This window comes from Haliaeetus albicilla, chromosome 24, assembly GCF_947461875.1.
Source record: "Haliaeetus albicilla chromosome 24, bHalAlb1.1, whole genome shotgun sequence".
In the NCBI taxonomy this organism is placed as follows: Eukaryota; Metazoa; Chordata; class Aves; order Accipitriformes; family Accipitridae; genus Haliaeetus; species Haliaeetus albicilla.
In genome coordinates this window covers 20,767,771-20,794,348 of record NC_091506.1, presented here as the reverse complement: position 1 = coordinate 20,794,348, position 26,578 = coordinate 20,767,771, and the positions used below count along the sequence as shown (strand labels likewise).

The window sequence follows — 26,578 nt, the reverse complement described above, 5'->3', positions numbered from 1 at the left end:
ATACCCCCAAAGGTCTAGTCTGTTCACCTTCAGCTGTGGCGAGAGGGGGTGCGCGAGGGTGAGGACGATGGGCCGTCCCCATTTTGTGTCTATGCCTCAGCCAGACATTGCAAGATGAGGTCGAGGGGAGAGCAGCGAGATCAACAGCGCAAGCAAGGCAGAGGGCTCTGACAGCACCGTTTCACCTGACCGCAGCTAAACGCTGCCCCGTGAAAGCAGTCCGGCCCTTCCCCACACACTCTCACCCCACGGCCGAGCGTCCCGCAGGCACAGGCTTGCCCCCGAGGACACAGCCCACCTCGGCACCCCAATTTCAGTGCACGCGGGCGGCTTCTCTCCAGGGTGCAGCCAGAAACACAGCCGCTCGGCGTGACCTCTCGCCATGGGCTGAATAGCACAGGCGAGTCCCCAGAACGACGACAGTTGGGGAGAAGGAGTCCAACAGACATGATGACGGTTGCGTCCTCCGGGTCACCTTATAAAAGTGCACGTTCTTGCTCAGGGCCCAGGAAAGACTCCTGTGCTGCCCCACTTGCCAATGGCCAGAGGGAGGGGACAACTCAATCATCAATGGAGACAGAGTAAATGGAGCCGATGGAGGAGACAAAAATCGCAGAAGGAGGGGTGGAGGTTAGCGGGAGCACAGAAGACCATGCCTGACTGCAAGGAGGTGTTGGCCACCGTGGCCAGGAAAATGCCGATTCATGGCCCAGCTGCCGGCGGGATCTGGCCCTCGCCAGGGCTGCACGGTGCAGCAGCCTGCAGACGGGCACGTCGTGATGAGACGACGTCGGCGCCGGGAGTCAGCGCTCTGCTTCCATGAGAGAAGCCAAGCAGGAGAGTCGCAGGATGCGGCAGCAGACGACGACGGCTCCGTCCCCTCTGGGGAAGTTGGACAGAAGCCTGCGCAGGCTGGGAGAGCTGCAGCAGGTGTCCGGGGAGAGCAAGTGGCCCGGGAAGAGGGACGCAGCCGGGGTGCGGATCATCAGGGAGAGCAGCAAGAGAGGAACCTGCAGCCCAAGGTGACGGCTGCATCCCAGGAGCACGGCTGTTTGACGCAGCCCATGCCAAGGCATCCTGCCTGCTGGGGGGGTTCATAAGCGTGAGCAATACTCGCTCGCTCCATCAGACTGCACGGCATGGTGATGGTGACACAGCGATGGTGATGGTGACAGTGACACAGTGATGGTGACACGGCGACGGTGATAGTGACACAGTGATGGTGACACGGTGACACAGTAATGGTGACAAGGGGACTGTTGCGTTAAAGCGTAACAAAGTTTGGCAGAAAATAAACCCCCGTGCATTCCAGCTTGTCCTCAGATATCAGAGGGGCTGGGGGCGGCCAGGCTTAGATTCTGAGTGATGCCCAATTCAGCACTCTAAGTCCGGTCACGTTCGATTTATTGAACTATCACGATTACAGATGCACTAATAGTGCACTGTCCTTTCAATTTAGTCACGTTCAGCGAGCTATCACGGCTAGATTTTAATGAATAGTACAGTTTATTAAAGCAACAGGAGTACAGGTTCTTTTGGATTGCCGGTGATACGTACACTGTCTGCAAAGCACGTGCAAATAATAAGGCAGTCGACTACAAGGACACTAAATTATGGAAAAACTCTACAGAGATTTCTGAGTTTCCTGGGGAAGTACTCGGTATAACTGAGGGTCCGAATCTCACCCAGTAGGCATCTCATTGGGGGGGTGGAGGGGAGAAGAGATGTTCAGCCCCTCGACTGATCCCAGAAGTCAGCGATGTCCTCCCGACTTGTCTACGATGGTATCTTCCCCAGCATTCCTCCTCTCTTAAGCCCTTTTATACTATTTCCTTATTTTTAGGTGGAGCTTGAGTGACTCTAGTCATACATACCTTTATTATGATTGGTGTAAAATCTCCTCGCTTTACTTCTAAAGGTCTATGCTAGAGAAAATTCAGAGCGCATGCTCAGTGAGGGGTGGTTGCACCTTAGAGGCAGGTAGCTTTTGGGACAGAGGTGTGTTTTGCTATTATAATGAGATTACAATGAGCAAAGTTCCATGTCAGTACTCCAGAGCTGGGCACTTACAAATCAGAAGTAAGACAACAGCATTGACAGAACCCCATTGTTTCGCCTCCTTGCTGTAGTGGATTCAATGCAGGAACCTTCCATTCTTGTTCCTATGGTTCCAGTTCCCCATCCCTGCGGTGATTTCGCAGAGCCTGGCCGCGGTGTCTCTGCTCTGCTCCGCCCTCCGTGTTGTTTCTCAGAGTCAGCACACCAAGCTCCCCTCGTGTTGCTGCCATCTAAGGTTGCAGATTATGTTGCTTAGGGAATTATTATGGAACAGATTCCTTGCATATCCACTGTATTCCACCCTGGAGGTTCACCTTCCCTTAAGAGAGGCGGGGGGACATATCAGTAAGTCACCTCCAGCAATTCTTCCACACTGGGCTGGCATTCTTCTGAAGTTCCCTCATTCTCTTGGAATCGTTTCCTTGGTCGTCTTCATTCTGCTCGCATCTGCCAGTTTCAGCTAGTTCTGGGTTAGCAGCATTAGCTTTATCAAAAAGTGGACTCTCGCTCAGCTCTTGCAGCCTGAGGCTTCAACTCCTTTAGCTTCTAGTGCTAAGCCAGGCTATTCACCCTAACAATTCCCAGCACAGGTAACGGCAAGCTCTGCCGGAGCAACTCGGAGAGAACGGGGATGACTGCTTCCCAGGACAAGAAGGGAAATCCATCTCCTCTCTCCCCAGCTGCACCAGCTCTCTGCTGGCGTCATAATGCACCTTCAAACGATGTGGGCTGATGTCACAGGGGGATGCCCCGCATCCCAGGGAGGTCTCCCCAGCGCTGCTGGCACTTCCCGGCGAGGCTTGGGCGCTGCTGGGCACTGCTCAGGGGCTCCCCACTGCTGCGCTTCGGAGCTGCTCCACAGCCAGGAGCGGGATCGGGAGGCAGCGGGGCTGCGCTGGGGGGACCCCGTTGTGACCGGCAGAGCAGCAGGGGCACGTCGGAGAGGAGTTCTGGGCGAGGAGCTGCGAAGAGCATCCCTTTCCCTGAGCAGAGGGCAAGCGGCAGGCGCGATGGAGGGCTGCTGCACCATGGCCATCAGCTTGGAGCTCAGCAGCTTGTTCCCCACGCTCCTGCAGCTCTCCACCAAGGGTAAGGGGTTTGGGAATTCCTTCCCGAGGGGTCGCACCGGGGCTGGCCTCTGGAAAAAGCTGCAGCTGCCGGGCTGTGGGGGTGACTGGACAGGGCTGGGGGCTGCTGCGAGAGCCCTGCCTGGGGGTCCCACTGGACTCGGGGGACGATGTGGCAACCAGGTCCTGGTGCTGCCCGGAGCCCCGAGGCTCCCATGGGAATGGCTCCGTCCCCTTGCGAGGGGGGCCATGCAGGGCCAGCTTTCCCTGGAAGCTGGCCCCTCGTGGGGTTCTGGCTCTGGGATGAAAAGGGCTTCTGCATCCCGGGGGCTGGGGGGGACAGCTACACCTCCCACAAGGCTCTCGCGAGCCGGCTGGAAATGCCTGTGCTGTAAATCAGCCCTTTCCCTTGAACAAAGTCTCCTTTGGGAGAACCTCTCGTCCTCCCCGTGGGACCCCCTTGTGCCACCAGGCTGGCAGATCACGTCCTGGGCTCTGGGGTGCCAAGGCTTTCTGGGGGTTAGATGGCCACAGCCCCGGTCCTGAGCCCTTCCCACATCCCCATTTGTACCCCAGCCCTGCCCCGGGAGCAGAGTAAGGCTGGCAGTTGGAAATTGGGGCACAGCCCAGCTCCGCAGCCGTGGCCGCGTTTGTCTGGGCTGTTTGCGGACGCCGGCATCTGTCAACCCCTGGGCGAGGAGCTTGCCCAGAGGCTGTGAGCTGGCTGGCCCGGAGCCCAACACCTCTTTCCTTTGCTTTCCAGAGGTTGTGGCTATTTGGGATGCTGTGTCTGTGTACATCCTGGGACAGCTGAAGCAGGACAAGGTGGGCTGGCGTCTTGGTCCCCCTTTGCCCCGGAGGGCCTGGACCCCGGGAAGCGAGCCCTCCCTGAGCATCGTGGCGGCACACTGAGACAAGCCCATGTGCCCAGAGCTGCTTCTTGGTCAACCAGGAGAGAAACCAAGTCCAGATCTAGTCTGAGAAAGCATTCAGCACACGATAGGGCTTCACCCTTCGCTGTGGTCAGAGCGGAGAGGCCGAGCGGGGAGGCAGGTGATTATGCCGGTGCCATGCCAAGGATAATCCCTGGGAATCAGTCCCAGGGGTATTCCCTCCCTGTGCTGGAATTGCCTGGGATCTTCTCTAGCCAAGGGATGTTAGCGAATATTTTGAGGAGGGCAAGAAAACAAATGGAGAACACGGGCCTTTTCCTAAGCTTTCACTTTTCCCATCTCTGAAGTACTCGCTCATCAGCCTTTTTGTCTTTTTCCTGGGCAGGGTGTCCTGGTCGCAGGACTCGGGACCTTCGCTATGCTCCAAGAGCAATTCCAGGGCAAAGAAGAGGTGTATGTGGTTCGAAGACCCGTCTTCCGACTGGAGCTTGATGTGTTGTGTCTGCAGGAGCTCGCGTTCCCCACAGTAGTTATCCCTGGTAAGAAAGCAGCGGCCACCCTCCGCTTTCCCCCTCCATGTCTGGGGGGGGAATGTGTGCTCTCGGCTCTTTGGGAAGGGCTGGGAGAAGTAGAGAACTGCCTCCAAAGGTCAGGGGGTGGCTTGAGCTCCCCCAAAACTAACTGCTCCCCAAGGGCTGTTTCTGTGAGCACCCTTCCCTCTGGCATTTTGTTTTATGAATCTTATGTGGAAATTTGGCCTGCTGTGACAGTGACCACGTTCCTCCTCCTCGCAGGCAATGTCAAGATCAAGCCGCTGAACTACAAGCGGCTGTCGCAAGCCACCTCCTTCCCACAGCACGTGGTGAAGGACTGCGTGCAAGAGACCGTCCTCTTGTACTCTTCCCAACTGAAGAACGGGCAGCGCCTCTCCTTCGCCTTCAAGGACATTGGTGTTCTGTCCTGCAAAGACGACCTCCTGTGCATGCGGTTCTATTCTGACTGCGTCACAGGGCTGGAGAGGAAGGCCAGCCGGATTGCGCTGCTTCACACTGTAAGTTGCTCGAGGTTTTGAGGGCTGCTTCCGTGTCTTTGGGAAGCCTAAGGAAGGCTGAGCAACCCGGTCGCCGTTGGCCAGCCTGGACGTGGCAGGACAGTCAAACACCTTTCCCCGTGCTTGCCCCCGCTGACTTCTCCATTAGCAAAGAAAGTTTCTTCTGGGTCCTTGCCCTACAAAAAAGCCCAGCGGTGTTATTGCGCGGTCTCAGTGTTGGCTGTGCAGCTTCTCCAGAGCAGAGCAAGGGCTAACGCTGATGGAGGAGGATTTGGCAGAGAGGTTTGGAGAAGTGGCTTGCTTTTGGAGCGGGAGACAGGTCTGCTTCCTTTGGGAGCCAAGAGGAAACTGCCTTGGAAACCTTCTAACAGCTCTGTGTCGCTTTGCAGAGGCTATGGATGCCAGGGGCAGCTGTCTCCAGTGGAGCGACCGCCTCTCAGGAGATGCAGGCTGCTCCTGCCCACGCGTTCCCGAGGTGAGTGCTTTTCCGCTGCAGCCCTTGACCGGCCAAGCGGGCGGCTTCCCAGCTCCTGCTCAGGAGCACGCGTTGTCAGGGCTTGACATTCGGCATCGAGTCAGGGATCAATTGTGAAGCAACTGGTTTCTGGGTAACTAATGCTGAGCTGGCACTATGCGTGTATTCTCCTGGAGTGACCCGGCATCGTGATCGTGTTTCTCACGCCCAGCCTGTTGTCACTGCCATCAGCGAGAACCAACTGCACATGGTGAGGCAGCGCTGGGCTGGGGGAGATTGCCACTAAAACCTGTGCAGGGCCACAAAGGAAAAGGGATGCGACGCCTCGCACGACAGTCGGGAGGATTAGTGCTGGCAAGCTGCAGAGGGTAGGAGGTCACTGTTCTTCAAGCCTGTGTCATCATTCGCATTCCAGGTTTCAGTTCCTGGTGATCAGCAGATCGGCATCCAAGGCTTTCTCCGCCTGGCACAAGAAGGTTGCAGAAAAGCACAGCGTCAGAAGAGGTACGGGAAGGGGTCCCTGCTGTCCAGAGCCCGGTTCAAACGCACTCCCCACGGGGCTGCTCTGAAGAGCTTCCTCCTTTCCCAGGTACAGAGGGAAGCCAGGCGCCTGACAAGCTGCTGCAGAGGCGGGTGAAGTATTCCCTCCCCGCGCTGCCAAACCAGGGGCCGGGCACCAGGCAGCAAGACACGGAGAAGAAGCCTTCTGCCAGGTGAGACCCTTGTGGGAAGGGATGAAAGGGACCCTTGCGCCCACGTAGGAGAGACGTCCCCTTTGGAGACTCCGGCTGTAAGGACTCGGGAAGGTCCCTAGCACGTGCCCCATGGTTTTTATGAGCTTGTTTGCCCTATCACAGGCCCCTTAGCGGGGAAGGCAGCGGAGGTTGAGCACACCCCACGTTACTTTGCTTGCTCCTACAGCAGACCTGAGGCGCAGTCCTCTCCCATCCATCTGATGGAGCTCAGGAAAGGCCCCCCCCTTGCCATGGGAAACGGTCCGACCTCCACCGCTTCTTCTGCCAGCCTGGGGAGCTTTGATACCAGACGGAGAGCATGGGGCACCCACCTGCCCCACGCTCATGCCGTCTCCTCCTGGTGTCTCTTTGCAGTCTGCTCCCACCATGTCCAGGCAGCTCCCCCAGGACGAAGGAGGCAAGCAGGCAGAAGCCAGCTCCTCCAGCCAGCCCCACCGCTGCGCTCCCGTCTTCTGAAGGCTGCAGGAGAGCGCTGCAGGTACGTGCTCTGCCTTGCTGTAACTACCGTGCTGTTCGAGACTCGGCAAAAGCCTCTTTGTGCAGAGAGCCGTCCTGAAAGGGTTCCTTGGCGTGCATTCATCGTCACCTCCGTCAGGTCTTCTTCAGGAAAAGGAAGGTGCTGCACACCCTTCCCGCCTGCTGTTGCCCCCGGGTTGTCATGAAACGCTTTTTCTTCTGGCCAGGGGCTATGGAGAACGTACAAGTCCTTTCTAGGTCGTTGACAGTGGAGGTCTTTGGTCACTCCGCTGTGTTTGCCGTGAGTTGAGGAGCCTGGCGTGACTCCACGGCCCCCGATCTGTTAGGGGCAAAGCGCTGCCGACCGACCGGCTGAGGCAAGGGGCACCAACACGGGTCAGACCCGAAGGAAGCCCCGCCGGGAGCTGAGACTAATCCTGCCTGCTGCTGCGATTCTGTCCCCTCCAGGAGGTCTGGAAGCTGTCTGCAGAGTGGGAGCGAGTGAAGACCCGGTGGGAAGAGCGGCGACAGCAAGCAAAGGCAGAATGGGCGGCGTGGGAGGCCTGGTCTGCAGGGGAGGACCGACAACCGCCCCAGGTACGGGGCAGCAATTGACACCGCTGAGAGCAGCAGCGGCCCTCTCTGTCGGGGCGGCAGGTCTCTGGGGGGGTGGGAGCGGGACTGACACGCAGCTGCAGGGCAGGGGTTTGCCCGCTCATCCCCGTGAGGGAGAGATTGGCAGCAGGACCCGAGGGGCAAAAGCAGCCATCAGCCGTGATGACGGGCACGCTGGTGCTGAGCCTCCCGGCTCCCAGGTCCCGCTGCAGGCTCCTTTCGAGAGGTCCTCTGGGAAACGGCACCTCTGTTTGCCGTCTGGTTTGCTGAGAGCGTCTCCTCCTCGGCAGGTGCTCGGCACTGAAGGCATTCGGGCTCCCCACCCTCCAGCCCAGCCCAGGAGAAAGGAGGTCGGCGGGAGGTGGAGGAAGGCTGAAAACCCTCTCCCAGCAGAGGAGATGGCAGCAGCCGCCCAGCTGCAGAGACTCCAGCCTGAGTAAGTGTGCGCCGGCTCCGGCCGCAGCCCGGGGGCACTCGAGTGGCTGTGACCCCGCAGGGATGTCCGCGTCCCCCGTCCCTGCATCCTGGGGTTGCGTAGGACACCTTCCGATGTCTCCTAACGCGGGGATGACCTGGGTTACCCCCGCAGCTAAGACCCAAAGCTCACCGCAGGGTGAAAGGCTGAGTACACGCGGCACCGGGTGGGTGCAGGGGCTGTGCGAGGGCAGAGGCAGACGGGGTCTCCGGCAGAGGCTGAGGGATGACGTTTCCCTGTTGTTGCAGCCACCTTTCCCCACGAGCGGCCCAGGTCCTCAGAAGGCTGGAGCCGCATCAGGAACGGAGGACCATCTTCAGGCACGTCACTGAGAACAAGCGGCGGAAGCTGGAGCAGCAGAGGCAGCTCCCCTGGTAACTATCTCCAAAGAGGGATGGTGCTTCTCCGGCTGCAAGGCCCGTCCCTCCACCGAGGGCAGCCCTGGGGGAAAGAGGGCATTTCTCTGACACCCCTGGTGAGACAGAAGCAGGTTCTGGAGGCTGCCTTTGGGCTGGACCTCCCTGGCAGCCAAGGGGGCTGCCTGGGCACCTAGAATTGGCTTTCCATGTGGGACGTGAAAGTCCTGGCTGAAGACAGAGGGATCCCTCTGATGGCTGCCTCTCCCCGTTCCAAACCAGAGAGCACGTCCTTCCCTCGCAGAGTCCTGCCCCAAGACACCTTGCCCCGAGGGGGACCCCTGTACGGGACCCCCAAGGTCTCTGCCCCACTTGACTCGGCCCCAGGCTCATCAGTTGCACCTGGGACCTTCTCAGGGCCTTGGGCATCAGGGGCCTCCCCCTCTTCATAGACAACTGGAGGCTTCGTCGCAAGCAGATCCCATCACCGCTGGCCTGAGCGACACCTGCAGGGTTTCTCTGCCACCTCCCTGTCCATAGGGTCACAGGCTTTCTTTCTTCCTCCCTAGCACGCGATGCTGGTACCGCAGCAGAGGAGAAGGTGCCGGAGGCGGCGGCTGTAGCAGTGGCTGTTAGCAAAAAGGGGCTGGGAGGCTTCTCAGCTTCTCAGATCCACCTAAAAATACAAAATAAAGGGCTCTGGGGCTGTTCCCAGCTGGACTGACTGGTCTGTGCCTGGTGATGGTCTAAAGGGGTTACACACCCCCCGTGCGTGATCCCAGAACGGCTCGTAGGGGCAGGAGGGAGTAAAGTCCATGCATACCCCACAGCGCAAACACGTGCAGCCCCTCTCCCGCACATCCCAACACGGAGGTAGCACGATGGAGGAGGCTCTCGCCCCCTTCCCGGGGAAACCAGCACAGCTGGTGCTTCCCTGAAGTGCCCGCACGCTCCCGCACGCAGCATGGAGAACCACTCGCAGGGCCAGAATCTGCGTGGGATTAGAGGGCTGTGACCATGCTGTGACCACGGAGGTGTGGTTGGGTAGATGGCACCGTGGGAGGGCTGCGGTGGAGGGATGCGGGCTCGTCGGGAAGGACCGGCCGGGAAGGCGAGGAGGTGGACTTGCCTCCTGCTTGGGGTGGGACAGGAGCCAGCCTGTGGGTCAGGGTCAGCAGACAGACCAAGGTGGCTGGAGTGTTAGCAGGGATCTTCTAGAGACCTCCTGTTCAGGAGGAAGAGGTAGCCGAAGTCTTCTTCAAACAAGTAAAGAAGGAAGCCTCACGTTCACAGGCCCTGGTCCTCATGGGGGACCTGAACCACCCTGGTACCTGCTGGAAGGATGGTCCAGCAGGGCTCAGGCAATCTAGGAGGCTTCTAGAGTGCAGTTCCTGGCATGTGATGGAGGAACCAAGAAGGAGATGGAGGAACCCAGAAGGAGAGGTGCTCTGCTGAACCTGGTGCTGGTGCTGGAGGAACCAAGAAGGAGATGGAGGAACCCAGAAGGAGATGGAGGAACCCAGAAGGAGAGGTGCTCTGCTGGACCTGATGCTGGTGATGGAGGAACCCAGAAGGAGATGGAGGAACCCAGAAGGAGATGGAGGAACCTAGAAGGAGATGTGCTCTGCTGGACCTGGTGCTGGTGATGGAGGAACCCAGAAGGAGATGGAGGAACCCAGAAGGAGAGGTGCTCTGCTGGACCTGGCACTGGTGATGGAGGAACCCAGAAGGAGATGTGCTCTGCTGGACCTGGTGCTGGTGATGGAGGAACCCAGAAGGAGATGGAGGAACCCAGAAGGAGAGGTGCTCTGCTGGACCTGGCACTGGTGATGGAGGAATCCAGAAGGAGATGGAGGAACCCAGAAGATGGAGGAACCCAGAAGGAGATGGAGGAACCCAGAAGGAGAGGTGCTCTGCTGAACCTGGTGCTGGTGATTGAGGAACCCAGAAGGAGACGGAGGAACCCAATCAGAGATGGAGGAAGCCAGAGGAGAGGGAGGAACCCAGAAGGAGAGGTGCTCTGCTGGACCTGGCGCTGGTGATTGAGGAACCCAGAGGAGATGGAGGAACCCAGAAGGAGAGGTGCTCTGCTGGACCTGGTGCTGGTGATGGAGGAACCCAGAAGGAGATGGAGGAACCCAGAAGGAGAGGTGCTCTGCTGGACCTGGCACTGGTGATGGAGGAACCCAGAAGGAGATGGAGGAACCCAGAAGATGGAGGAACCCAGAAGGAGATGGAGGAACCTAGAAGGAGAGGTGCTCTGCTGGACCTGGTGCTGGTGACAGAGGAACCGAGAAGGAGAGGGAGGAACCCAATCGGAGATGGAGGAACGCAGAGGAGAGGGAGGAACCCAGAAGGAGATGTGCTCTGCTGGACCTGGCGCTGGTGATTGAGGAACCCAGAGGAGATGGAGGAACCCAGAAGGAGATGGAGGAACCCAGAAGGAGAGGGAGGAACCCAATCGGAGGTGGAGGAACCCAGAGGAGAGGGAGGAACCCAGAAGGAGAGGTGCTCTGCTGGACCTGGCGCTGGTGAACAAGGAGGAACTGGTTGGGGATGTGAAAGTCGGCAGCAGCCTTGGCTGCAGTGACCCTGAGGTGGCGGAGCTGAGGATGCCGAGGGGAGGGAGCAGGGCGAAAAGCCAAGGCCACAGCCCTGGCTTCCAGGAGAGCGGACCAGGCCCAGCCTTGGGAACCAGCTGGTGGCAACAAGGAGACCTAACAAGGCGGGGGAAGAGCGGGGTGGGGAAGGCACGGCCCTAGTTCTGGCTGGGCTCCGGGACAGCATTCCCAGAAAAAGTCACGGACATCCCTCCGTGGATCCATCCGTCCACCTTCGCCAGCGGCGGGGGCAGCTCTGTGAGGAGAGGCCTCAGCTGCCCCTGCCGGCCTGGCAACAGCTGCGCCATTGGCCACGGCTGAGCCAATCAGCGGAGCCGGAGGCGGGCTGTCAGTCACAGATAGAGGGGGCAGGAGGCTGAGCAGCCTGAGGAGAAATGGAGGAGAGATGGGGTGGGGGCAGCCGGGGAGAGGGAGAGGGAGAGGGAGAGGGAGAGGGAAAGGGAGAGGGAGAGGGAGAGGGAGAGGGAGAGGGAGAGGGAGAGGGAGAGGGATAAGACCAGGACCAGGGGCAGGGGCAGGGGCAGGTATCTCCCAGCATGGATGGGCTGGGGGGACCTGGATTCCTCACGGCCCACGGGCCCTTCCGTGGTCGCCCGCCCTGGGCCCGAGCGCTCAGCCCCAGGGACAACCCCACAACCAAGGTTGGAGCGGTTCCTGCGGCTGCCCCGAGGGTCGTCAGCCCTGAGCATCTGAGCTGGGGTGAGGTGGAAGAGACTGGAAAACAGCTGATGGAGAGGAGGCAGCAGGTACAGGGCCTGTGGCTCCTGGGATTAACTGAGACTGTTACCGTTAAGTCGGCCCTTCAGAAACTCTCTAAGGCTCAATTCGGGAGTTTTAGAAAGCAGGCGTTCTTTATTGCAGCGCTGGATGGATGGGAGGATCATTCTGCCTACCTGACAATTCCTGGTGCTGGAAGGTCAGTGCTGTATCCCCACCTCTGAGTGAGATGAAGGTGCTGATGCAGGGGCAAGACCGAGCTTTCTCAATGCCTGCCTCAGTGCTGGAGAGAGGACGGATGCCGTAGAGCACGTGTGGGTTTTTTGCTCTAAAGGGCATATGACGGGACTCAAGCCCTCGGTAACAGGTACTGCTCTGGCTCTCCTGAGCTCTGAGGAGCACGTTCCTGACCAGGTGTTTGCAGTCTCTCTTAAAAAGGATTTCTTGGCTTGTTCTGCAAGAAGGAAGCCTTCAGTTGGTGCAGCAGCAATCACGTTGGAGAACAGGACCCGGAGCTGGGGAACGGGGAAAGGCCTTTGGCTACTGTAGAAACATAAGCTGCAGAATTCTTCATGTCACAAAGACAGACGTGACACCGAAGTCAACTTTCCAAGAAAAGTAGCTTTGCCACTTTGCCCCAATTCTCACTAACCTGGGCAACGAGGATGGGAAATGGGTTACAGCCTTATCGAGAAGGAGGCAGAGTGGAAGCGTGTCAAAAGTCGCTGGGGCCGGGGCGCGTGATTTTGGGGGGCGAGCCGTGAGGGCCGTGCCGGCTGGGGGGGGCACAGCCCACATTGCCGGAGACGGGCAGTGGCGCCGACTGGGCCGTGCCGGGCCGGGCCACCCTCCCGGCGGCGGGGGCAGAGAGCCGAAGCCCACGGCCATGGCGCGGGGCAGCCGGCCAAGGCCAGCCCGCGAGGAGGGAGGTCTGGGGAAGGTGCTGCCAACCGCCAGGGAGAAGACAACGCTCTGGGCCCAGCCCCTAAGGCTGCCCCGCAAGAAAGGGAGAGGTGGAGGAGGAGGAGGAAGCTGACGAATGAGCGTGGAATGTCCCAGCACAGAGATTAACGGCCAACTTTATTGTACGGGTGGAGGGGGATCAGGACCAGTGCTCGGGGATGGCGCACGGCTGGTCCCGTGGCGGCGTCCGGGCCGGCTGTAGGGATGTTGGGCCCGGCGTTGCAAGCGGGAGCGGTCTCGCATCCGCGCGGGCCCAGGGGGGCTGGAGCTTCTGCTGCTCTCGAGCGCTGGGGAGCCGCAGGAGGACCCCGCTGGCAGCTGGCTGGCGGTGCTGGGGCTGCTGGTCTCGGGTGCTGGGGAGCTGTGGGACGGCCCCGGCGCCGCCTGGCTGGGGGTGCTGGTCTCAGCACTTGGTGCTGGCGCACAGCTCCTGTCACGGCGTCTTCTGGGCCGGCTGTAAGGGTGTTGGGCCCGGCGTTGCAAGCGGGAGATGTTTCGCACACAGTCGGGCCCAGGGGGGCTGGAGCGGCTGCTGCCCTCAAGCACTGCGGAGCCTTGGGACGGCCCTGATGCCGCATTGCCGGGGCTGCTGGTCTGCGGTGCCAGGGAGCCGTGGGGTGGCCCGAATGCCGCCTGCCTCCCAGTGCTGGGGCTGCTGGTTTCTGGTGGTGGGGAGCTGCAGGAGGACCCCGCTGTCAGCTGGCTGGTGGTGCTGGGGCTGCTGGTCTCGGGTGCCGGGGAGCTGTGGGACGGCCCCGGCGCCGCCTGGCCGGGGGTGCTGGTCTCAGCACTTGGTGCTGGCGCACGGCTTCTGTCACGGTGTCTTCTGGGCCGGCTGTAGGGGTGTTGGACCCGGCGTTGCAAGCGGGAGCAGTCTCGCATCCGCACGGGCCCAGGAGGGCTGGAGCTTCTGCTGCTCTCGAGCGCTGGGGAGCTGCAGGAGGACCCCGCTGTCAGCTGGCTGGCGGTGCTGGGGCTGCTGGTCTCGGGTGCCGGGGAGCTGTGGGACGGCCCCGGCGCCGCCTGGCTGGGGGTGCTGGTCTCAGCACTTGGTGCTGGCGCACGGCTCCTGTCATGGCATCTTCCGGGCCGGCTGTAGGGACGTTGGGCCCGGCGTTGCAAGCGGGAGCAGTCTCGCATCCGCACGGGCCCAGGGGGGCTGGAGCAGCTGCTGCCCTGAAGTGGCGGGGAGCCACAGGACCGCGATGCTGCCTGGCTGGCGGTGCTGGCGCTGCTGGTCTCCGGTTCCGGAGACCTGAGCGATTGCCCCGATCCTGCCTGGCTGGCAGTGCTGGGGCTGCTGGTCTCCGGTGCCGGAGACCTGAGCGATTGCCCCGATCCTGCCTGGCTGGCAGTGCTGGGGCTGCTGGTCTCCGACGGTGGGGAGCCGCAGGAGGACCCTGATGGCAGCTGGCTGGTGGTGCTGGGGCTGCTGGTCTCCGGTTCCGGAGACCTGAACGATTGCCGTGATCCTGCCTGGCTGGCAGTGCTGGGGCCGGCGAGCTCCGAGCTGGCACTGGAGGCTGTAAGGGGAAGCAGGAAGGTCAAGGGCTCGGCCCCCAGGCCCGGGGCAGGATAGGCCAGAGCGGTGCCCCCAGCCCTCCTAGAGCAGAGAGGCTCTGCCAGGCCCACCCTGGGCTCCCGCTGCCAGGCCTTGCCTGGCCCCTGGCCCCAGCCCAGGGGCAGCCGGGTGCTTTGCCTCTTACCGGTGCCCAGGCCAGCACACGCGTCGCACTCCCAGCTGGCCGTGCTGCTCCTCAAGTCGGAGCAGCGTCTGTGGGTGCCCTCGGCAGCGCAGGAGCAGCACAGGAGCAGTTGCCAGGGCCTGGGGAAGCAAACGTGCTCATGGCTGTGAGGACAAAGTGACCGCAGCACGGGATTGTCCGGCCGAGCTCTCGGTCTCGGTCCTTGCGCCTCGAGCCCTTGGCGAGACAGGGTTCCCGTACAGAGCCCCGGGGTGCAGCTTTGGCAACTTACCCCTCTTGCTCTGCCTGCTCCCTGCCTCCGGGACAAAGGCACTCCCTGGCATCGCAGCGGCTGTGCCTCTCGCCTAGTTCTGCGTATGCACGCCTGTTCTCCCATGATGGCAGTCTGATGGAGAAAGGAAAACGGATGAGCCCCTGCTGCCCCGGCATAAGGGAGATGCAGGGCGTCCCTGCTCGCCCCCCCCCGCCCTGTTTCCAGCTCCTCCGTGAAGCTGAAGCCCAGACTCGCGGGACAGCGGAGGGCCAGGAAGGACAGCCCCTGGGGCGGCACAGCGCTTGCAGCCTCCTGTCTTGTGAGCCGGCCAGAAGGACACCAACCTGAAGGGGATTCGGATCCCCATGGTGAGCATTTCCGAGTGAAAGTGCTCCGTATCTCTACAGAGTGGGCACTGGAAGCAAATGCCGGCGCACATAGCCTGTCCCTGCAGGAGGAGAAACGTAAGCGGCACAAGTGAGGCCCTGGTGCTGCCGAGCGCCTGCCGTGCCCCGGGGGTGAGCAAATCCCGGGGGCGAGGGGACGGCTCCTACCTGGATGCAGCCCCTGTGGAACCAGGCGTGTTTGCACGCTGGGCACACCATGGTGCCGTAGGACTTTCTCTCCTCCACAAGGTCCAGGCAGATGAGGCAGATGGTGTTCTCCTCCGGAGCCGCCTCCACTGCCTGCTCTGGGCGGTGCTCCCAGCAGAAGGCCCTGGGGGCAAGAGGAAAGGGATGGGCGAGGTGAGAAGCGCTGGCTCCTTCCCCGGGTGGCGGCAAGGAGGGGAGACGAGGTGTGAAGGAGCCCCAGATCTTGTCTGGCTGTGGCTATGCCTGAGACTGGCTGTTCTGAAATGTCACTGCGGGTTCCTTCCCTGTTGGGCTGATGCTGGCAGGAAGAGGATTGAAAGCAAGCAGCCTCCCCTGTGGGGGCCAGCTGCCCTTACCTGTAGAGCCCAAAGAATTGGGTGACGCATCCACCCTCCACGGCACAGGGGAGATGGAAGCTGCGGTGGCAGCCTGTTTCCTGGCAGGAGATGGCGGCCCCGCTCTCGCCACAGACGAAGCAGTGCTGGAAAGAGCAGAGCAGCCCCCATCAGCGGCAGCCCCAGGGCCGCCGCGGCCAGCCCCACGCCTCCGGGCAGGGCGCAGGATGTGGCCGCTGCTGGGTCACACCCCGCAGATGCGCCTGTCGGACGAGGCTCCTGTGCTGGAGCCTCTGTGGAGCTGCTGGGAGCAAGACTCCTGCCCCAGAGCCGGCCGGAAGGGCTGGGATTTCTTTCTCGGATCCAGGCTAGGGTCCCGCAAACCTCTCCCGGCACAGATCTCCCCGGTCTTGTCAGGTGCTCACCTTCTGCGCTGCCTGCGCGATTGTACGTCGAATATCCTCGGGGAGAAATCCCATGAGTCCTGCTTCCCTGCCCCCTCGCTGAAAAAGCCCGCTGGCAAAAAGCTGCAGCAGAGAAAAGAGGAGGAGCTGCTGAGGAGAGCGTGGCAGGGACTGCCTGTCGGCAAGCTGGAGGGAGCCCCGGCGTAACTCACCAGGCAAAACACGTGGGCACAGAGCCCTCGCTTCTCCAGTTTGGCCCCGCAGAGAGCCGGGTCAGCCTCTGCCCGGCGACACAGCAGGCATGCTGGAGGGGAGAGAGCAAACGCCACTGGGAATGAGCACCTCTGCGGGGCCGGGGGAAGCGTCCCTGAGGGATTGCCCCCAAGGGCCTGCTCTGCCCCTGCCGAGCTGGCTGACGGGCAGGGCTGGAGGCCTTGGAGAGGAAGGGGGCATTGCAGGCACGGGGGTCCCAGCAGGTGCCCACTGCCCAGCCTGGGCCCCGCTGGCTGAGGACAGGAGGGGCCCTGCCCCGGGGTGGTCGGGGAGCTCCTGCCTCCCCCTGCCACCGCTCTCGGCCCCACGCCGGCCGCCCCGACAAGCCCTCTGCTACGCCGCGGGAGGGCTACTTTGCTCTCACCCTGCTCCATCGAGTCGGGGGCCTTCTGCTTCCTTGCGGACATGGCGCACGTCAACGGTGAGCGTTTGGAGAGTCCCTGTCCCAGCAGCGCCGGGCGTCTCCTCCAAATGCTCCTCTGCTGACTCTGAGGGAGAAGCGGGGCGCGGGCGAGGGAGAAGCCAGAGGCGGGTGAGCTTGCAGCACAGGCCCAGCGCCCCGAGGCCTGGGGCCCCCCTCCTCCCTCGGCAGCCCCGCACCAGCCCCGCACCAGCCCCGTCCCTCCCCTGCCCTCTCCTCACCTCACCAGGTCGCACTGACGGGCGGCCTGTGCCCAGCGCTCCTTTTTGTGGGCTTGCCCCCGCGGGTCACAGTGGCCGCTGTGACATCAGCACCGCTGGCCCGCGTGCGCCCCGACTACGGGCAGGGACGCCCTCGGCCACCTGCCGCCCGCTCTGAGGCGGCCACCGCCTCACAGGGGTGGCTGCGAAGTGCCGAGGCGGGGGCCCGAGCCCTCGGCACCCACGTCACCGGGGCGTCACCGGGGCGGCTGAGGGAGCTGGGGCTGTTTAGTCTAGAGAAGAGGAGGCTGAGGGGAGACCTTGTCGCTCTCTACAGCTACCTGAAGGGGGGTTGTAGTGAGGTGGGTGCTGGTCTCTTCTGTCAGGTGGCCGGAGATAGGACGAGAGGCAATGGCCTCAAGTTGCGGCAAGGGAGATTTCGGTTAGATAGGCGCGTGATTTTGGGGGGCGAGCAGTGAGGGCCTGTCACGACCCAGACTGGACAGACCAGGGAGTCGTGTTTAATTTGAAATTCTCTCGGGCTAAATTAAGGCGAAGCAACACCAAACGATCGGTTAAAGATTTTATTCATGACAGAAGCCAACTGAACTGGGGAGGCGTGGTAGTAGGTGGCAGGGTTTCTCACAACAGGAACTGGCATAAGACTACTTCTGTAAACCGTGTAACCATATACGTCAATTGAGGGAATAAGGAGATCCCTGCCGTTGAGTCAGGAGGTTCAGAGCAGACCCCCTTGCTTTCCAGACTCCTCCTCAGAGAAGGGTCTAGGGGCAGCAGGCGTTCTTTATTGCAGCACTGGATGCACGGGGGATTGTTCCGCCTATCATGCACACCAATTCTTTCAACAGTTGAGATTATATACAAAATGAATATACATATTCATGATTTTTCCTGGAAGTAATTAACATATTAATCTGAATTCCAGGAACTCGATGATCTAAGTAAATGCCCTCTGTGCAGGCGCACTCGAGATATTTGGTGGTCTTCAGGGGTCCTCTGCTGGTCTTCGTTAATCTTCCTGGCTTGTCTGCTAGTTCATTCTCTTCTAGTGATTCTGCGCAGTGGGACACTTTACATGTTTTGATACAACTTATCCTGAAGAATGTTCATTAGTAACTCTAATATCTATCTTTTCTTGATTTTCATTCTTTTAACACAAGCCACATATTGATGCTTTTAAGCTCAATTATCTAAAAGGGCCTAAGGTTCTCATCTTGCCAGGGAATTGCAAGGTCGACCAAAAGCAATTTCCTCTGCTATCTATCTTATACATTTTGCAACATACAGGTTTTCTTATCCACCACTAGTCAGCAAAGCAAGGACACTCTGTTCTTCTCACAACACAAGATGTAAAGCATCTTGTATCAACACCCTCCTTTTCGTATCTGGGTCAGTACTGTACTTGCACATTGACCCAGCCCCAGTTGAGAGCAGAAATTGTTGTTACTAATCCTGGGTGCCACAGTGCTGTCCCTGCTCTCTCCTCCCTGGTACGACCCGAGTGCACGACTGCCCTGCCTGTGCCTGCCTTGGTGACATCCAGCCCAGGAACTTCCTGAACAAGACAAAAATTTCTCCCTTGTACTCCAAGGCTCTGATCCTGGGATTTGCCTTGCACACCTCTCCTGGGATTTTAAACCCCACCATTCACTGTAGCCACGTGACATCAGCCTTCTGTGGAAGAGCTCACGTACCCGTGGTTCCAAGTTCCTGTGACTCTGTCTCAAATATTTGCTCCAGAATGCCACGACAGGCCACATCAAGCCTCTCATCTAGCTGGGCCTGTTCCTGGAGGAAAACAGAGGTGGCAGGATTTGACCGTCCTCTCCAGTGCTGAGGCAGGCACTGGGAAAGCACAGTGCTTGCCCCTGCATCAGCACCTTCATCTCACTCAGAGGTGGGGATACAGCACTGACCTTCCAGCACCAGGAAGTGTCGTCTTTGTATCAGCCCTTTGGAAGCCCTGCCAAAGCATCTCCCAAATTCCCTGCTGGCAGGAGGCTCTCCTATAGACCTCTGCGGTCCGAGCCTCCTCCAGACTTCTGCACCCCTGGGATGGATGCTCCTCCTGGCACCGGAGGACCGGGTCACTCTCCTACGCAGAGGCAGAGCTCCCTGGCACACTTCTACACACAACCATCGCCACCTCGTGCCCTGCCTCTCACGGCAAAGAAGCACCTCTAAGATAGGAGGACATGCTTCAGGCCCATTCGCTGCCGTCACTCTCACTCCGCTCGGTATCTACAGACTCCCGAGGGGTGCTTGGGCTCCTCTTTAATTAGGACATAAGCAGAGTCTTTGCCTATGTCTCAGGACGATGGGTGACGCCATCCAGGCCCCAAAGTCGACTGCTGCGGGTCCTATACTGCATGGCGGCCACTGGTGGAACGACCGACTGTCACTCCCTGCTGTACTGCTCAGGGCTGGGCTCACACCACCAGATCCCACAGCTCCAGCTTCCCACCTGGCTCCCGCTTCTCAGATTGCCTTCATTGCAAGGCTGCCATGCAGTCTGATGGAGCGAGCGAGTATTGCTCACGCTTATGAACCCCCCCAGCAGGCAGGATGCCTTGGCATGGGCTGCGTCAAACAGCCATGCTCCTGGGATTCAGCTGTCGCCTGGGGCTGCAGGTTCCTCTCTTGCTGCTCTCCCTGATGATCCGCACCCCGGCTACGAGCCTCTCCGCTCGTGTGCTGGTGGTAGTTGACCAGCACCTTCACCTTCCTCACCCTCGCGCACCCCCTCTCGCCACAGCTGAAGGTGAACAGACCAGACCTTTGGGGGTATGTCGTTTTATTGCAGAGATAGTAGAGGAGTTGTGTAGAGGGAATGGCGGAGTCCAAAAGTGGGAGCAGGGGCCTGGGGCTTGATCAGCGTCACCTGGAAGGGGAAAAGCGAGAAGAAAAAAAGGTGACCGTGGTGCCTTGTTCGCAAGAAGACTTTTGTCTTCGGCAAAGGCCGTCTGGCATAACAAGTTGATGGCCGTGCATTTGCCGTTTGCCGTGCATTGCTGTGTGCGTGCCCGGGCACTTTCAGCTAACTCCCCCTGTGCCAGTGGCACACTTGATGGAAACCTCCTGTGTGATCAGGACATTTCTAAGGGTCTGCTGCTGTTACTGATTGGCATTTCTCCCTTTTTGGAGAGGCATATAAAGGCAAGAGAAAAAAAAAAGAGTTTAGGGGCAGGTAAAATCCATCCCTCGATTGTCTTCAGGAGGCCGCTCAAAGCAAAGAGCTTGTGTTTGACGCAAAATGGAGCGACGTGCCCGCTCCGTCTGGCAGGGCAAGCTCATGGCTGGAGCTGAGCTGGCACTGGCACTTGCTCCAAGTCCAGAGCCCTTCTAGCTCCAGCCAGACTTTGCTAGACACCCCTGCCCTCCCAGCTGATCCCCCCTGCGTGAGAAGGGTCTGCCCTTGGCTCTGCTTGTGCCTTCTGCAGCAGTGTGTCCTCCTGAAGAGCTTGTAATGTGCGAGCATGTGTCACCATTGAGCACCTGAGCTAGTGCAGAGGCAAAGATGTGTTCTTTGGCCTCACTCTGCTCGGCTTTGGGCCAAGGCAAGGGAGCAGGCCTGCTGTCCTGCGGTTTGTCGCTCCAGTAAGGTGGTCTGGAGTTCTGAGAAGCCCCGTTGGAAGGGGGAGATGCTTAAGGGCTGGTTGTTGCAAAGCAGGGGAGGAGATTTGGGCAGGCTGCCTTACCTTTCCCAGGCAGTAGTCTGCCGGTCCTGGCTTCACTGTTTTGTCACCTCCAATTCCACTTTTGCTTCCCATCGTGTACACGGGAGCCCTTTTCCTGTAGGTGTCCACTTCCACCTTGGGGAATGCAGCAGGACCTGGCGTCTGTAAGAGAGGCAGGGAGGTTGTTGGGTACAAAAGGCAGCAAACAAGAACAACAAAAGTTGATTCTTGCCGGGTGCCCACGCGGGCTGCGCTAGTTGAGCTGGCTGGCCAGAGAAGTGGCGTGAGAGGCACGGAGCGATTGGAACAAGGGCCCCTCCTGTTCCCCTGCAGAGGCAGATTTCGCAGAGGAGAGGGAGATTCCCATTACTGCCGATGAGTTTTGCCCCACCAAAACTGTTAGTGTTGGAAAGCGAGGGACTGCGGGTGTCGGCGTTGCTGTTGGCAGCAGGAGAGCCACGGGACCCATGGCTCCTTGGGTTTTGCTGCTGGTGCAGGGAAGTGGGCGTGAAGAGAGGCTGCAGCAGGAGTCAGAGCCCTCCGGCCCTGAGGAGAGCAGCTGCGAGACAGCAGAGAAGCGTAGCTCACCTTGGCGAGGTCTTCAGCAAAGCCGTTGTGCTTACTCTTCCCTTTCATGGAGTAGCAGGGGCTGGCGTGGGTGTAGGCTGTGTTGGGTCCCACCAGCCTGGGCAGGGTGTAGGTGCCAGGACCTGGAAGGGGAATGGGAAGAGAGCGTGTGTGAGTCCGGCAGGGAGAGGAGCAGCGCCTGGGTGGGAGAGAAGCAGCCTGCCAAGCCTGCTGCGAGGAGCTTGAAGGATGTCTCGCCCCTCTCCCAACGCCTCCGTCTTTTGTCACACGTGGCGTGTGTCGGCAGCTCCAAGCCCGAGTTGCCGGTTCTTTTGTGGGATGGGAGAAGCTGGTGCTCCGGGACATCAAGCAAGCTCATCAAGAGACCCTTGTGCCCTGCTGTCACTAGGCCTGTCAAAAAAGCTGCCCGGCAGGTTTTCCCTGGAGGACACGTGGGCTGCAAGCGTGTGCATTTCCCCGAGTTCCCTTACCTGGAGTTTCATTGGTTTTGATGGCCTTGTGCCAGAAGGCCATGGACGGCGCCGGCGCACATTTGTAGAGGTGTTGGTTGGCCTTGTCGGTGGAGTAGTCACCTAGGGAGAAGCAGAGAAAAGCAGGGAAGCTGGGCTCTCTTCCTCAAGCCAAAGAGGAAAGGTCAGGAGGAGGTGCTCAGCCACGTTTGCCTTCTGCCTGGAAACCTCTGAAGCTCCTTCGGGACGCGAGCTGATGGTTTTGTGCCCCGGTAGCACAGGGCAAAAAGGCAGGCGTGCTGCTTGTGTCGCCTGGAAGAAGTGCTGGAGAAACGGTACTCACTTGGTCCAGGGGTGACCTCGGTCGTTATCTTGGGAAGTCCGCCCATGTGCTGTGCCGGAGCCACGTACTTCCCGTTCCTGGTGATGGAGGGCTGGACGTAGTACCGAGGGCCCGGAGAGCAACTGTCTGTGCCGGGAGCTTTGGCCCTTTGGAAAGTGTACGCAGGGGCTTTGGTTTTGGTGGGATTGTGAACCAGGTAACCTAGGAAGAAAAGCCTGTGAAAGGACACCTGCCTGCAACTCCATATTTAAAGCTAGTTTCTAAGTGGAGTAGCTGGAGTTGCCGGCCACAAGAATTTCCCTTCCTGTGTGGTTTTTGTCCTCCAAGAATGATACCGGCAGGCCAATACAATGGTACAATGACTTCCGGCAAGAACAGTGTAGGCACTGTGCGATTAATCAGAATACCACCAAAATGCAATTGTTATGAAGTATTAAATCCCCAAACCGTTGCTACGCTAACTTAAAGGAAATGTAAAGATCGCCTCTGTCACGTTTTGCTTTCCCGCAGCCCAGTGGGAAAGAAATTGAAACCTTACTGCTATTATGGGGGAGGAGAAGAAGAAAGTGAAGGAGAAGAAGGTGGTGAAGGAGAAGGTGGTGTTGAAGGAGAAGAAGAGAAGATGAAAATGGGGGAGAAGAATAGGAAGAGAAGATGAAATAGAATAGGAGAAGATGAAGAAGGAGGAGAAGAAGAGGAGAAGAGAGCAGAGGAGAAGAAGAAGAAGAGAAGAAGCAAAGGATGAGGTGGGAGCAGCAAGTTCGGAGCAAAGACAGAGAAGAAGCTTCCTCCTGTGCTGCTACGGCCACCTCTGTGCTCAGCAGAGTCCGGCAGCTCTTTTCCCGGGCTTTCCCCGGAGCAGCCTGAGCCTTCCTCTGGCCCGCCTGCGTCCTTGCTGCAGCTGAGAGCATGGAGGCTTGGAGCAAGGGGGAACGGAGCCGTGGCTGCTTGACCCCGGAGGCAGCGGATGTGGTGCACCCTGCTTGTGACGGTGGTTTTACCTGTTGTCCCGGGGATTGAGTACTTGGGTCCCGGGCTGGTGAACTGGGCCATGATGGGGCCGCGTGGGCGATGAGGTCTCCAGGTGCCCACCCAGGCTCCGTCCACATCGGAGGCGTCTACCGAGCCTGCGGCAAGAGCGGGAGAGTTGCCGAGGGGCTTCCCTGGCGGAGACCCGGCATGAAACCTCCCCAGGAGGAGCAGCAATGCTTCACCTTTCTCCATCTTGGCCATCGGACTGGGTGCGGATGAGCTTGTCAGCCGCTGCAGCTCTCGGTCGCAGAGCACGGCAAGAGCGAGGGCAGGCAGCGATCGCGCAGGAGAGGTTGTGGTCTCGGCTGCCAGGTGGCCTTGGGGAGAGGCCTCGGCTCATCATGGAGACGCCCAGTGACGTCAGAGCTCCGGGCACCTGTTGTATGGGCTGTTGCATCATACGGCTGACGGGGAGCTGGGGACGTCCAGCTGGCAGGGCCAGACCTTGATGAGGTCTGCACGGCAGAAACACGCAATGAGGGAAAAACTGATGTGATTTCTGTGTTTAATCTGGCAGCCTTGTGTTCTTATACTGTTGGGCTGACCTAATAATGTGAATGTAGCTTTGAACACCTGGAACTTCTTTTTCGTGTCCTATTTTCCAGGCGTCCCTTAATCTACGGTTTTCCTCCTAGGGAGGGTGAGTCGGGCCCGGTGTTAGTCAGCAGAATTTGCTGCTGGGGGCTCTCAGTTAGCGAGGTTTAGGAATACCTCTGTGGTGCCGCTTTGGGGAGTTTCTCCCTGGAAATCGAGGCAAGAGAGCCCTTTCCCAAGGTGCAGAAGAAACCGCGTAGACTTGCGCGTACCTTCTAGGTCATGCAAGTAAAGCGAGATGCCAGCCAGAGATCGGGAGTGTGTTCACATTTCTCCCCGATAAGTCAAATGCCCTATTTTTCATGGGTTTCTTACAGGAATAAGAATCGTGAGCGGGCACAGAAGGGTTTCTGTACTGGGCCTGGCTGGGATACAGGTAATTTTTCTGTCATCGCACCCTGCACGGTGCTGTTTTCAGCATTGACAGCACACCGATGTTTAGCCACTGCTGAGCAGTGCTTATGCAGAACCAAGGTCTTCTCTGTTTCTCACTCTGCTGCCCCAGCGAGCTGGCTGGGAGGGGACACAGCAGAGACAGCTGCCCCGAGCTGACCGAAGGGGTACCACGGATCCATACCACGTAGTGTCACGCTCAGCAAGAAAACCGGGACTGGGGGAGTCTTTCCAAGGCAGCCATTGCACCAAGATGGCTGGGCATCTGCCTGCTGGTGAGAGGTGGTCGGTGGTTGCTGTCACATCAGTTGGCTTCCTTTTTTATTCCCTGCACTTGTTAAACTGTCTTTATCTCGACTCCCTTAGGTCACAGCCTAAGGAAACCGGAGCTTCCTGGGTCTCAGAGTAATTCTAGAGCTCAAGTGGCGACAGACATCAACTCTAGATCACATAGTACATGCCAACGCTCATCACTGACCCAAGAAGACATGCTCCTCCTGTCCTACCCAAGGCTTTCAAGTCCAACACACTTTCTTCCTAAAGCAGGACGCTACCTTATTTACTTGTAACACCATTCCTACGTTCCGTGGGATGGGGCTACAGGTAGGTTACGCAAGCCATCAAGCCACTGTCTGGAAGCACCAGAGCCTTTTGGGTACTGTTTGTCACCATGGTTTGCCTGAGAAGGAAACTAAAACACAGAATAGACGGCGAGAAATTTAACCTGCCATGGAGATAGCTACAGTGAACAAGTACGATTGGGACCAAGTCCTGTTTCTCAGGGGAAAAGCACACACCAAATAAATAATTGCTGAACAGATCAGTACAATTCAAGTTAAACAGGAAAGAACCAGCAGATTTGAGGAACGCAGCATAAGAACTGACTACCACAATACTTCCTTTGTATAGTACTAAAGCATAAACCCACTACACATACACAAAAAGTGTATGTATTACATAAACATATAGTTCCTGTAATCATTACATCATTATTTAAATACATTTTAATATACACTAATGTCTATTTCTCTGTGTATAAATATCCATAAAATTCAAACCTTTACTCTTCCCCTGGCCACACACAGCTTTCACCTCAATGTACACCAAGAAGCATTGTAAAATCCACAAGTAATTATCTACAAAACTCCAGTAAAACCTGTAGCTAAGAAATATTTCAGGATGACTGCTACAAAATTCATCAGGAACACAGACACGACCAGCAGTTAAGGAACATTAAAAGCACAATTTTCCCAAATCTGACAACTGTTTTAGGACGTGAATCCTAACGTTTTGCCCCTTACATTATTATATTTTTAATGAGGTGGTGAAATAGTTTTTGCCATTTGTATCCAACAGCACCCGGTTCCCTAGTCAGCAGTTATCAAGATCGTTAATTAAAGGTGGTTGTTTCGACAGCTACCCTGTTCGCTTTACCTGGACATGCTGAAGGTCTACCGGAGACGAGGATCGTGACCTGTGCTGGCACTTGCTCCACCACATCTGTGCTGACGTGATTTGACGAACGCCAGAATTTCGTCTGCCTTCATTTGGCACAGCTGTCCCACAAGAGCCACTGCTGTCTGCCCCCAGGTAACACTCCTCATCCTCAAACACTCCGAGGGACTGTGGCCCTAAGCAGGGCATTATTTTAGTCCTTAATCAGATAAGCGCAGTATCAAAACAGAGCAATGGAAATGCTGTAGTTAACATTTACAAAGTTTGCAGCACGTCACATGCTTCCTATCCCGTTAACAACCTCGGATGTATGAACCGCTCATGAATATAACCTGCATTATGCACGCCTGCACATACCTACAGGCATGTGTGCGTGTATACGCCTACGCTACTACGTTTCCTTCCTCCCCTCTATTTTCTAGTCTAGAAGCATCAAGCTCAACGTCAGATGAAGCACATGCAAGTGGTAAGGTACCAGTTCACTTCGAATCATCAGTTACTACCTTGGCACCCAAGCTACTGCTCAAATCACCATGAGTCTCAAAAAGAACAAGTCTAACATTTAACAAAACTCAAGTGCCAAAGCTGCCCCAATCGGAAGCTGCACTGGGAAGAGATTTCTTATATGCACATACCTATAGATCTGTATCTCATATTGCCATCTGTGCTATCTTGAGGCAGTACTTCAACCCGTGGGTTTTCAGCACAGCAACAACAGTCATAAGCAAGAGTGCCTCCAGTTACTTGGGGATGCTCTGACATAAGCCATTGCTGACGTTTTTCACCTCGTGGAACTGGAATCCAATTGTTGGAGGCTACATCTGGTAACCAACGCCTCTAAAACTGATGCTGCTCATTGCAGTGTTTATCAACCCCACAGCAAGCACAGGGCAGTGCTGTGCCCAGATTCGGTACAGGCTCCTATCAAGGGAGCCACGTGGAAACACAGCTACAGCCTCCTTGCAGGTAAAGGAGCAACGCAAAGCTCATTTCCCAGGCCTCGGTAATTCTAGAGCTAAACTGACCTCCTTCAGATTTATACTCCGATAATACATGCCAAAACCCACCCCAGGCCCAGGGGAACTAACAAAGTAGCTCCCGCTTGTGCGTCACAGTGGACTGCTGGGCAAGAGAGAAGGGGCTGGGGAGCATGCGCCCGACCCCTAACTCCCCACCCGGGACGTGGCGGTTGCTACCCTTAATAAAAATATTATCAAGTAATATGTATAATATGTTTGAAATAACCAGGGAGCTGCTAAAGTCCTGTGTACAGCCCCCATCTGTTAAAATTTAAAATAGGGAAACGATGACTAGACATGATTTAGGGTTTAGGAACTAA

The 26,578-nt window shown here is 58.1% G+C and overlaps 3 protein-coding genes, 1 long non-coding RNA gene and 2 other non-coding genes across 6 annotated transcripts; 2 read left to right on the top strand and 4 right to left on the bottom strand.

The window, feature by feature from the left end:
- The first annotated feature begins 1,195 nt into the window (after nucleotides 1–1,195).
- Nucleotides 1,196–5,456, top strand: LOC138681800 (coiled-coil domain-containing protein 81-like). Its single transcript, XM_069769709.1, has 4 exons — nucleotides 1,196–3,147; nucleotides 3,889–3,950; nucleotides 4,404–4,557; nucleotides 4,813–5,456. Exons 1-4 carry the CDS (start codon nucleotides 2,766–2,768, stop codon nucleotides 5,088–5,090), a joined length of 876 nt encoding a protein of 291 aa, XP_069625810.1. The 5' UTR covers nucleotides 1,196–2,765; the 3' UTR covers nucleotides 5,091–5,456.
- An 8-nt stretch (nucleotides 5,457–5,464) lies between these two features.
- On the top strand, nucleotides 5,465–8,926 carry LOC138681799 (uncharacterized). Its single transcript, XM_069769708.1, has 8 exons — nucleotides 5,465–5,544; nucleotides 5,960–6,048; nucleotides 6,134–6,257; nucleotides 6,654–6,777; nucleotides 7,224–7,352; nucleotides 7,661–7,806; nucleotides 8,094–8,219; nucleotides 8,771–8,926. The coding sequence occupies exons 1-8, from the start codon at nucleotides 5,468–5,470 to the stop codon at nucleotides 8,835–8,837; spliced, it is 882 nt and encodes a 293-aa protein (XP_069625809.1). The 5' UTR covers nucleotides 5,465–5,467; the 3' UTR covers nucleotides 8,838–8,926.
- A 6,891-nt stretch (nucleotides 8,927–15,817) lies between these two features.
- On the bottom strand, nucleotides 15,818–16,666 carry LOC138681797 (uncharacterized). The gene is made up of 3 exons (XR_011322000.1): nucleotides 16,431–16,666; nucleotides 16,006–16,097; nucleotides 15,818–15,916 (listed from the first exon to the last, which is right to left on the bottom strand). It is a non-coding gene; the product is annotated as an uncharacterized lncRNA (long non-coding RNA).
- A 2,819-nt stretch (nucleotides 16,667–19,485) lies between these two features.
- Nucleotides 19,486–23,154, bottom strand: LOC138681796 (ciliary microtubule associated protein 1A-like). Its single transcript, XM_069769707.1, has 6 exons — nucleotides 22,767–23,154; nucleotides 21,766–21,966; nucleotides 21,444–21,545; nucleotides 20,974–21,095; nucleotides 20,407–20,547; nucleotides 19,486–19,589 (listed from the first exon to the last, which is right to left on the bottom strand). Exons 1-6 carry the CDS (start codon nucleotides 22,996–22,998, stop codon nucleotides 19,503–19,505), a joined length of 885 nt encoding a protein of 294 aa, XP_069625808.1. The 5' UTR covers nucleotides 22,999–23,154; the 3' UTR covers nucleotides 19,486–19,502.
- A 1,024-nt stretch (nucleotides 23,155–24,178) lies between these two features.
- On the bottom strand, nucleotides 24,179–24,263 carry LOC138681848 (small nucleolar RNA SNORD45). The gene has a single exon (XR_011322048.1). It is a non-coding gene; the product is annotated as a small nucleolar RNA SNORD45 (small nucleolar RNA).
- Nucleotides 24,264–26,233: 1,970 nt separating this feature from the next.
- Nucleotides 26,234–26,314, bottom strand: LOC138681861 (small nucleolar RNA SNORD45). Its single transcript, XR_011322061.1, has one exon. It is a non-coding gene; the product is annotated as a small nucleolar RNA SNORD45 (small nucleolar RNA).
- Nucleotides 26,315–26,578: the final 264 nt, after the last annotated feature.